Raw genomic sequence first — 12,114 nt, forward strand, 5'->3', positions numbered from 1 at the left:
CCTTGACTTTGTAACCCATAAGCTCCTGCATATCCTTACCTTTGTACGCTATCTTCAACCATAATTAAACCCACAAGGTCTTGTATATTTAATCCCACTGGATGACAAACACAGTAGCTTCAAGTCTCCCATATTTTCTGAAAGGATACAGCACTTATTGTACTGGGTTAGAGTCAACCAGTTCTGACTTCATCCCATCAAGAAAAGGAACATATCAAACATTTCAAAAAAATGTTAGTCTTCATTTCTATATTGTCCAAGCCATCTGAAAGTATGCAGTAAATGCTTGTTCAATGAGTTAATAAATGAGTATGGGACTTACTCCAGCTATAACAAATCACAGAATATATTGAGATACCCAAAGTAATAAATAACACAAACATCATTCTCTTGAGTTTTTGCAAGTTGACTGTACATATGGAAACCACATACTGGATTTTCATAATTGAGTCACAGTAATATTCAGTCTATGATTGCACAAACACATTTGATGTTGCAATGTCAGACTTAACATGTAACTAAGAATATCTGACTAGAGAAAAAAACACTCTTTTTATATATTACATGTGTTTAACAAAATTTTCCTGTATATATTCAAGAAAACAATTTATATCATAAGTACTAATATAAAATGCAAAATGAAACAACAAAATATAAATATCCTACCTGAACATCTTTGTATTTGTCTCGTAAGTCCAAGAGCCGATGATAAGCTTTAACGGCTTCTGAAAATTCCCCAACATCAGTGCTAGTGAGAATGTAGTTTTCCCAGATCTGCCAGTGTTCATAGTTGCACTTGAGGGCTTCTTGTAAAGTTCTAAAAGCTTTTGCTCTATTGAAGGTCAAATTTTAAAGAGAACAGTAATGAATAACCATAGCTAAATGTATAAAATACTAATGCTGACAATCTGTCAGTCCTTAATCATTCATGTTAAGAAATAGAATTAAAGGCCCAAACAACCCAAAACCACCTCAAATTTCTCTACAAAGTTTTTAAAAATTTAAAAGGAGCAGGAAATTGCAAGATAAAAACAGACAGAAATGAAACAAGAACAGGGAGATAAGAATAAAAACTAACTAGAAATTTTGGAATCAGAAGAGACACTAAAACAAAAAAAACCTCAACAGGTAACAAAACTAGACTGCACACAGTCAAAGAGAGAACTGATGTACTGGAAGATAATAGTGAGGAATTCACATAGAATTCAGATTAAAAATTAAAAGAGTAGTAAAGAGACAGAGGAAAGAATGAGAGGTAAGGCTCAAACATACATTTGATAGACATTCCAGAGTAAACTAAAGCAGAAAATGGCAGGATGCTATATTTGAAAAGGTAATAGCTGAGTATTTTCCAGAACCGAACAAAGATCTAAATTCTACGATCAAAAGTATATTTTGTATACCAAACATTATAAATAAAGATAAACCAACACCGAGACACACTGTGTGAAATTGCAGAACTTAATGACAATCCTAAAACCTACAAAGGAAAGACAATTAGAGAACAGCAGATATTTCATTAGCAACAAAAGACGGCAGAAGACAACAGAATACTATGTTTAAAATGCTGAGTGAAAATAACTGTTGGCCTAAAATTTTATAACCAGGTAAACACATCACTCAAGAGTAAATGTAAAATCAAACACTTTCAGACATACCAAGACTAAGAAAGTTTACCATCTACTGATCCTAACTTAAAAGAACTACTAAAGGATCTCCTCTTGCAAAAATAAAAGGGAATTCAACAGAAGGAAAGGGATACAAGAAACGATCAATGGTGAGAACAGAAATTGATGTAATACATCAGTAAATTTAATTATTGAGAACAAAATGATCACTAGTTATTTGTGTTTTAAAAAATAAAATTAAAAGTATATAGACTATATTCCCTGCAATAAATAAGAAGTAAACAGTAAATAGACAAATTAAAAAATATATGCCTAGAAACTTAAAAATGCACTCCTTAAAAAAAAAAGAACCCACACAGGGCCAGCCTGGTGGCATAGTGGTTAAGTTCACCTGTTCCATTTTGGTGGCCCTGGGCTCACTGGTTCGGATCCTGGGCGCGGACGTACTCACCCCTCATCAAGCCATGCTGAGGCAGTGTCCCACAAAGAAGAGCTACAACTCTACAACTATGATACATAACTATGGACTGGGGCTTTGGGGGAAAAAAAGAAAAAAAAAAGAGGAAGATTGGCAACAGATGCTAGCACAGGGCCAATCTTCCTTAAAAAAAAAAGGAATCCCCAGGGGCTGGCCCAGTGGCATAGCGGTTAAGTATGCGCACTCCAATTCAGCGGCCCAGGGTTCGCAGGTTCGGATCCTGGGCGCGCACCAGTGCACTGCTTGTCAAGCCATGCTGTGGCAGTGTCCCATATAAAGTATGGGAAGATAGGCATGGGTGTTAGCCCAGGGCCAATCTTCCTCAGCAAAAAAGAGGAGGATTGGCATCAGATGTTAGCTCAGGGCTGATCTTCCTCACAAAAAAAAAAAAAAAAAAAAGGAACCCCCCAGTGGAAAAGAAACTCAGAAAGTACGAAATATTTAGAACTTAATGAAAGTACTATATATCACCATCTACAGGATATAGCTGAAGCAGTATTTAAAGGAAAATTTATGATCTTATATGCAGTGATTATGAGATATGAAAGATTGAAAATAAATGAGTTAAAACATTCAACTTAATTTGGTAGAAGAAGAACACCAAACAAATGAAAGAAAGAGGAAAAGAATAGAGATAAGACATAAAATATAAAGAAAGAATAGAAATGATCAACAAAACCAAAAGCTGGCTCTTTGAAAAAAAACGAATGAAACAGACAAATGTGTAACTAAATTCCATTTAGAATGAAAGAAAATGGCACAAATGAGTAATTTTTTAAAAAGATAATACGAGAACACTTTGAACAAATTAAACAAAATGAGCTAAAGAAATAGAAAGCTAAATAAATCAATAAAAATTAAAACAAGGCTAGCTAATTTTACAGATAAGGTTTACCAAACCATTACGGAATCCTTGTCTTATTTATACAAGCCACTTCAGAAAAGAGAACAAGACTATTAGAAACTTGATATTGACAAGGAATCAACAGAACTTCATGTAACCTATTCTAAAAGTTACACATCTCAGCAAACAAAAAGATTCTTAATGCTTTACTCCGCTGGCTGGACAAATACTATAGCTCCTTTATTGATTATAAATGTTTTACTGGGCAATTAAAGTAACCTCATTCAAATGTATGTTCTTAACCTCCTTTTCCAGTAGCCATTTGAGTTTGCTAACTTAAGACTACAAGGTCCACATCCGTTGCTTGCCTTGCTGAGCCTCACAGCGTTTCATCAAGGCCCCTTCTCCTCGCTGACTTCAATGCAAATTTTGGAGAAGATGAGGGGGTTCTTCTGGCCATCCCAGGCCATTGCTCTGAGAGTCATCCCCTTAAGCATATGAAAAGAAGTGTGCCCATATCATTAGTAACTTCCCCCACAAGTCCCTGTACACACAAATCATTTAATCAATCTTTAATATACCTATGATATCAAATAAAATAACTTCCTTACAATTAAGTTCTTTCAGTCTTTTCATAACAGCCAATTCACTGCAGTTTAGTTTTTTATTCTCTACATTAAACAATTTACCTAAAGTTGTTATGGAATGTTCATTTACCCTTGGCCTACCATCCTTCAGAGTTGAAAATGAAAGTATGTTTGTTCTAACACTGTTCTTCAAATTCAGCCATAATTGCTTCTATAGGATTTTCTTCTTCTTTTTTCCTTTCTCTACTCCACTCCCTGCGCCCAACTCCCATGTAATAGCAACTGCCTTCAACAGTCTCAGGTAGACTGAGACTCCTCAGTTCTACCATCCACATGAGGAATAGGGGTGAAGTTATGCTACTGGAAAAGAACTCAACAAGCAGCAATCCACACCAAGAGGATCCTTTTTCCTGTATGTCCTCCCACCCTCTAATCACAATTTCCTGGCCTCAAATTTTTTGCAATGAAATTCTTTTTTCATAAGTATCGCTTATTTATAAGGAGCTTTAATTCAGGACTCACTTATCACATCCACAATGGTAGCGATACTGCACTATGAAAGTAATATGGGAAGATGGAAAATTCTCCCAAGGGACTGGCAGGAACATGATGCCTAAGAGCATCAGATGAAACAGCGAAAAGAGTGCTTTAGTGAAGAACCTTGTGATGGCAAAGGGATAGACAAGATGGCTTAAAAGGTCACTTTAAGGCACGGATAGGATTCTTTTGAGAGGAGCAGGAATAATTTACCCCTAAAGTAACAATCCCGTGAGTCAAAAATTAGTTACGTCTGGAGCAGCAGCAAAGAAAGGAAAGAGTAAAAAGGCAAGAATAAAGGAGTGATCTACCTCTGACCTTACAACCCCACTTTTACACAAAAACCTATTCATGGAGCTGCAGGAAGACAAGAAAGTGTCAAACTGAAGTGGAGGAGCAACGTGCAAGAACCCCTAAAAGAGAAAGCAGAATTCTTAGGATTAATGGGCTGGAAGACAAGGTAGAGAATCAAGAGACTCACTACATACAAACTTATCAGGGTTACTAGAAAAAAACCCTGAGATCATCCTACAGCTATGACAGGGATTTCCCCCCGCCCCTTGCTTTAAACCAAAAGGGTCTCTAGTGAGTTTTAACACAATCAGTAGCAATCAAGAGCCTAATATTATTTTCTGAAGAGAGTAGTAGCGCAAACAGTACTTTATTTATGTAGATTGTCATCTAAGAGCAATGGAAGCATTTCATGATCTCAATAAAATGAGGATTTAATAATATCTTCAGAAATATCTTGTGAATCCACAAAGAAAAATTAAATTAAGTTTGAAAATAAGGCCAAATAAAAATGGAAATCTATCCATCCTTTAATTCACTTATTAAAACTCTGGCAAAAGCAATCCTTGTCTCTTCCCTTTCCTTCGCTTTCTGCAGCTAGTCAATGAGCCCAGTTGGTTGTCTCCTTTATAAACTGGCATCTGCCTCCTTCTTTTTCCAGTCTAGTTATCTCTTGCCCGGACTGTTACAACAGCTGGCTCCTAACTGGTTTCCCAGCCCCCAGTTTCCTCTCTGTTCTGTCTCACACACTGCCTTAGATAAATCTTCCTAAAAAGCTTCTTTCTTCATGAAATTACTCCCCTGAAATCTATGGCTTCCTACTGCCAACAGGATAGTCTCAACTTGTTGGTCAGATAATCAGAACACACTGCAGTTAGACCCCAACCGACCTTTCCAACCTTTTCTCTCACTACAGATCTCACTATGGTCTATAGCAGGACGACTTTACTTCCTGTCTCCTGAGGTGCTGCATTCATTCCCATTGCTCTGCATTTGGTCACACTCTCCTTGCCTGAAAGGCTTTCCTCTGTCCCCTCTACCCATTCTTCAAATTTTAGCTTGAGTCCAGCATTCTCTCAGAAGCATTTGTGAACCAGGATCACACACCTTCTCTCTTCTGAGATCCTTACAGGACTACATGAGTGTCTGGCACAGAATAAGTGCTCTACAAATATCACCCACTATTATTATAGTCTTCTTTGTATTTCTCACTTGATATTTGCCACATATTACTTATATTGCTAATCAACTTTTTAAATAATATGGCATAATGTTTTATTTTTAAACCTACACTCCTTGAAGACATTGGTTCATATGTATATTTCTCAATAATGTCTAGTACACAGCAAGCAATCAATAAGAATCTATCAATTAGGTTGACCAACTAAAGGCATGCTTGCTTTGATCATGTAATGAAATTTAGGATGCAAAACTTCAGCATCAAATAAAGATTTCATATAACACTTCTTATTTTATTACATAGTAAATGTTTTTAAGAAATAAACCATATTTAGAATTCAAATGGCTATATTAAGTCATTCTAACTCAAAGATATGGGTGAGCAAGAGAAAAAGATAAAGAGTAAGGCATAATGTTTCAGTGTTCAGTTGAAGAAAATCTCATTCATTTATTTTGGAACCAAAGTTCTTGTATTTGTCTGATGTACTTACTTTTGTTTTAATCGGATGTAGGAAGTTGATAAATTGTTCCAAGCTTCAGCATTCTGAAATGATAGAGAACCCAGTTATAGACTATTCTCATTTAGGTAAAATATTTTAGGCAACCAAAAATGTAACATATTTCCCTAGTTCAAGATGTGCTCTTCACAACCATAAATTTCAATAAGGTACGTTTAAAAGTGTATGAGAAAATTAAATAAATTAAACTTAACTTTTATAATTTAGAACAAAAATAGTCAACAAAATGATATAACTATTACAGCAGTAATTTGGAATTTAGTTAAGATTTTATTTCCAAATTTAGATTCACAAAATAGTTGGACAACTTACAACATAATTTATACAATACATAGATTTATTACAAATCCAAGGCAATGTAAAATATTGCTTTTCCTATCTTAAAAAGCTTTTCTATTTTACCATCATCCTTCATCAGATAGGAGGATAAAGGAGTCTGCGTTCTCCAGTGTTATCGTAAGTATTTCATCAACCAAACATATTTCTCTACTTATTTCTCTATGCAATGACAAAAATAAAGTCTTTATATAAGTGTCGATTCTAACAAGAACAATATGAATTACGTTTGTCCTCTTTGCTCCACTTTTTTAAAATATAGAATGTACAGTTCTCAAGTTCCATACATATGATTTAAAAATTAAGTAACAATGAACCTCTGTTTGCAGACATAACACAGTATCAGACTAGCCTTATCACCATAAAAAGCTATAAACTGGACAAAATTTAGGAAACAACTGTTTTCGACAAGTTTTGAGCACAGGATTGTGATCCCTGAGAGAAGGGAAACAACTGAGGTGTCTCAAGAATCAACGCAGGCTTCTGTCTAGAGGCACTTTCAGGGCTGTAGCACAGAGAGGTAGAAACCAAACGAAGCATAGCATGTTTTATTGGGATGAAGAGAGAGAGAGATCAGAGTTCAGGGCTGAAATAGTGGCTGGAATTTGCAGGGCAAAATACCAGGGAAGAGAGATCTGTGCAGAGAACAAGCTCCAGAAATCTCTACAAGCATCTTCCTTGAGTCCTTGGCTGAATACTAAGCTATATACATGTGCAGGATAAAACTTCTTGAGGCCTGGCAGAGAACAATGACCAGAGGGCTGTGAGCTGAGTGGAGATTCTGGAGGTCACACAGTGCTAGGAGTTATTCACATTCCAACCAATCCCAACCAATCAGAGTGAAGAATTCTTAATGATCACCTATGGCCCCCAAAATTATAAGTTCAGCTCCAAAAAATGATACCTTAAGAGAAGAGTTATTGGAATAAGGACAACTCCATCCACCCTAACAAAGCTTAAAATCAAGCTGATCCACAAGTGAATTAACTGAATGCCAAAATAAAACTCTACCTCACTTAAGAGAAGACAACAAAACCCAGAAACCCAACAACATAGCATCCACAATGTGCAGGATACAATAAAAAATTGGTAGACATGCAAACAAGCAGGAAAATTCATCCATAACCCAAGGAAAAATTAGTTAATAGAAACAGCATAGAAATGAGAGAGATTTTGGAATAAGCATACAAGGACTTCAAAGCAGGTATTATGAACATGATGCAAGATTTGAAGAAAACATGAACATAATAAGGGAACGATTAGGGAATCTCAGTAGAAACATGAAAACTGTAAAAACAACCAAATGAAAATTCTTGAACTGAAAAAATATATTATCTGAAATGATAAGTTTCTTTTTAATTGAGATATAATTGATATATAACATTGTATTAGTTTTAGGAGTACAACATAATGATTTGATATATGTATATATTGTGAAATGATCACTACAATAAGTTTAGTTAACATCCATCACCACACATAGTATGATAAGTTTTATGAACAGGCTTAACAGCAGATTGCACATAAATGTAAGAGCTAAAACAATAAATTTCTTAAAAGAAAAGATGGGGTAAATCTTCATGACCTTGAATTTGGCAATGAATTCTTAAATATGACACTAAAAGCCTGAGCAACAACAGAAAAAATAGATAAGGTAGCTCTCATCAAAATTAAAAACTTTTATACCTCAAAAGACACTATCAAGAAAGTGAAAAACAACTTACAGAATGGGAGAAAATATTTACAAGTCATATAGCTGATATGGGACTTGCATCTAGGATATATAAAGAACCCTTACAACTTAAAAATAAAAAGACAAATAACCCAATTAAAAAATGGCAAAGGATGTAAACATTTCTCCAAAGATGATACACAAATGCCCAATAAGCACATGGAAAGATGCTTGTCAACATCATTAGCCATCAAGGAAATGCAAACTGAAACCATGAGATACCACCTACTAGGATGACCATAATAAAAAAAGACAGATAATAACAAATGTTGACAAAGATGTTGAGACATTGGAACCCTCAAATATTGCTGGTGGCAATGTAAAACAGTGCCTTAGGGCCGGCCCGGTGGCTTAGCGGTTAAGTGCGTGCGCTCCGATGCTGGTGGCCCAGGTTCGGATCCCGGGCGTGCACTGACACACCGCTTCTCTGGCCACGCTGAGGCCGCGTCCCACATACAGCAACTAGAAGGATGTGCAACTGTGACATACAACTATCTACTGGGGCTTTCGGGGGCAAAAATAAATTAAAAATAAATAAATAAATAAATAAATAAATAAATAAAACAGTGCCTTAGAAAACAGGCTGGCGGTTTCACACAATTTTGAATATAGGGCTAACATATGACTCAGTAATTCTACTACTAGGGATACCCAAGAGAAATGAAAATATATGTCCACACAAAAACTTGTAAATGAATGTTCATAGCAGCATAATTCATAATAACTAAAAAGTAGAAAATCTAAACGTCTACCAATTGATGAAGAGATAAACAACATGTGATATGCCCATATAATGGAACTGTTGTTTTAAGTGCTGTCAAGCTGATTCCGGCTCCTAGTGATCCCGTGTACAGCAGAGCAGAAGCCTGCCTGGTCTTTTGGCACCATCCTCTCACCTTCGGTACTGTATCAGACAATGCTCGCTGCTATTCACAGGGTTTTCATAGCCAATTTTTTCAGATGGCCAGGTCCTTCTTCCTAGTCTGTCTTAGTCTGGAAGCTCCACTGAAACCTGTCCACCATGGGTGACCCTGCTGGTATTTGCAATACTGGTAGCATAGCTTTCAGCATCACAGCAACATGCAGCTGCCCACAGTATGACAACCAACAGATGGGTGGAGTGGTTCCCTGACCGGGAAATGAACCCTGGCTGCTGCAGTAAGAGCACCAAATCTTAACCACTAAACCACCAGTGCTGGCTACAATGAAATATTATTTGGCCTTAAAAAGGAATGAAGTACTGACACATGCTACAACATGGATGAAAACATTAATCTAAGTGAAAGAAGCCCGTCATAAAAGACCATATATTGTATGATTCCATTTATACGAAATGTCCAGAATAGGCAAATCTATAGAGACAGAATGTACATTCACGGTTCCCTGGGGCTGGGGATGGGGGTAGAGGGTGTTTGGGAGAAATAGGGAGTGACTGCTAATGGGTACAGGGGTTTCTTTTTATAATAAAAATGTTCTAAAATTGACTGTGGTGATGGTTGCACAATTCTGAATATACTAGAAAAATCATTGAATTATACACTTTAAGTGGATGAATTATATGGTATGTGAATTATTTATTATCTCAGTAAAGCTGTTAAATATTAAGACTATAAACTAAAAGGAGTTTCTAATAATGCAATTAAGAAAAGCACCACATGTTAGTGAATGACAAAATATATGTGACACTTTGCTATATACTTCAGTGAAGCATTTTTTTTCACTTCTTTACTTTAATTTACATCACGTAAGATTTATTAATTGAAGATAGTTTTAAAAGACATGATATGTTCCAAAAAAGATATTGATAATCTTACCTACAAGAGATCATTCAGAAAATTCAAAGCATTAGTCCAATATAAACTGTTAGAAAATATTCTTGGCATTCTGTTTTTTCATTTTTTTTATTTTTTTATTTTTTTATTTTATTTTATTTTTTTATTTTTTAATTTTTTGTTTATTGCAGTAACATTGGTTTATAACATTGTAAAAATTTCAGGTGAAGCATATTTTTAACTAAAAAACTTTTATTAGAATTATTTTCTAGGGGCCAGCCCAGTGGTATAGTGGTTAAGCTCGTGCTCTCTGCTTCGGCGGCCCAGGGTTCACAGGTTCAGATCCCAGGCACAGCCCTACACACTGCTTATCAAGCCATGCTGTGGCGGTGTCCCATACGAAGTAGAGGAAGATGGGCACGGTTGTTAGCTTAGAGCTAATATTCTTCACAAAAAAAAAAAAAAAATTATTTTCTAAATGAAACCAAGAATAACTTAGCTATTACGAGAAGAAACTTATTTCTAGATTTTTAAATCATATACCTTAAGGTGTGACCTTCTGTCAAAGCTACACTTTCCTCCAACAAACAAGAATTGCTGTTCTTTTTATTTTTTTTAACATATAATAGAAAAATTGAAAATTTTTTGCCTTCCTTTTTCTCCTTTTTATTGTGATAAGAACACTTAACATAAGATCTACCCTCTTTATAAATTTCTAAGTGCACAATACAGCATTGTTAACTTTAGGCACAATGTTGTACAGCAGACCTCTAGAACTTATTCATCTTGCATAACTGAAACCATATAACCATAGGAATTGCTGTTCTGAACGACAGTACAATTCAAATAACTCAGAGGATATCAAAGAGCTATAATAAGGAAAGAATACCAAACAAACTTACAACAGGTTCTAAAGTCACACAACGCTGAAATGCCTTCGCTGAACCTCCATAGTCTTCCAAGGCCAAATAGGCACAGCCAAGAGAAAACCACACACCAAGCTGCAAAGACCAAAAGTCAGAGTCATGCAAACGCATAGAGACATTTACAGAATGTAATATGAAAATTATTTAAGATACTATCAACAAACACACTACTATAAAGAATGCAGAGTTATATAATAAATATTTGCCTTACATTTTATATTACTTTAAATGTAGCAACTTTAGCAACGGAGATGAATTTTTCCATATAATTCTCAAAGCTAATATACCACTGAAAGCATGTGCAACGTTCACTGCACATCTTTTGCTAAAAAAGACCATTCTTTGTCTTAACCAAACTCCACAAATGCAATGGAGAGCTATGTTTATGAGCCCTGATACTATAAACGTGGGATTCAGCTAACATTTTTACCGAGTAGCAACTATATAAAAAGTATACAAAGTACCAGCAGATTCACAACTGATGAATGTATTACAAATTTGAGAGAAAAAATTTTGCTTTCATTTTCAAGTTAGACCACAAGTACTTCTGCAGTTTAAGCAAGAGCCAAACTGCCCTAGCATGTATCTGCTTAAGCATGCCTAAAAATAATTTAGAAAAAGTAGGCTCAGAATCTGGATTATCAAATGGCCATTCAAAATGGAAAGCCTGACTTAAATTAAGTCAATAAGATTTGTAAACACGGAGATTTAGAAAACAGGTAAATTAGGAAGTAGCTATTGAAATTACAAAAGAATTCTTTACATCACAAGATTTCCTTAAAATTCAATAGCCTCTATCAAAAGGAAGATAAAACTGATAAAAATTCAATGAAATTAGTCAGAAAAGCAGCTATTACAAGTCAAGTTTGCTTTCCTTTCAGACACAGTCAGCAAGGCCAGCAGTAGAACGCAGTCCACTTTCTTACTGACTTCCAGCACAAAGGCAATGAGGCAGCGGACAGATTTGGTTGAACGCTTTAGGGTGGGAAAGGAAATGAGGTGCTCTGTGTTCTGTCCATAGCCTTTCACAGAGGCAGAGTAGGAGCCTGTCCCTATATCCCTCCTCCCCCAGCCATTCCCACAAAACTTGTTCCATATGGCTAGTTGAGGCCTGAAAGTTCTTTAAGCAGATAAAGATTTCTAGACGATAATTAGAGATAAGGCTTAGAAAGCAAACATCCCTGGGCAATTTAACACTTTGCCATGAATTCACATGAGGCTATAAATAACTGCTATCAGGGGCCTTTATGGAGAACAGATTTTGTTAGAGGGGTAGGTAATGGCTG

At 35.7% G+C, this 12,114-nt stretch overlaps 1 protein-coding gene across 5 annotated transcripts in view; it reads right to left on the minus strand.

Annotated features, from left to right (window-relative positions):
• The window catches only part of TTC27 (tetratricopeptide repeat domain 27), a 172,593-nt gene that overhangs the window by 25,021 nt on the left and 135,458 nt on the right, over positions 1 to 12,114 (minus strand). For all 5 annotated transcript variants that reach the window (XM_087436934.1, XM_087436935.1, XM_087436936.1 and 2 more), the window contains exons 14-16: positions 10,805 to 10,903; positions 6,036 to 6,088; positions 667 to 832 (exon numbers count right to left, since the gene is read on the minus strand). In XM_087436934.1, the coding sequence (XP_087293060.1) occupies positions 667 to 832; positions 6,036 to 6,088; positions 10,805 to 10,903 (318 nt within the window). The remainder of the gene's footprint in view (positions 1 to 666; positions 833 to 6,035; positions 6,089 to 10,804; positions 10,904 to 12,114) is intronic.

The sequence above is a fragment of the Ceratotherium simum genome, chromosome 11, assembly GCF_057802395.1.
Source record: "Ceratotherium simum simum isolate JZ-2026a chromosome 11, ASM5780239v1, whole genome shotgun sequence".
Classification (NCBI taxonomy): domain Eukaryota; kingdom Metazoa; phylum Chordata; class Mammalia; order Perissodactyla; family Rhinocerotidae; genus Ceratotherium; species Ceratotherium simum.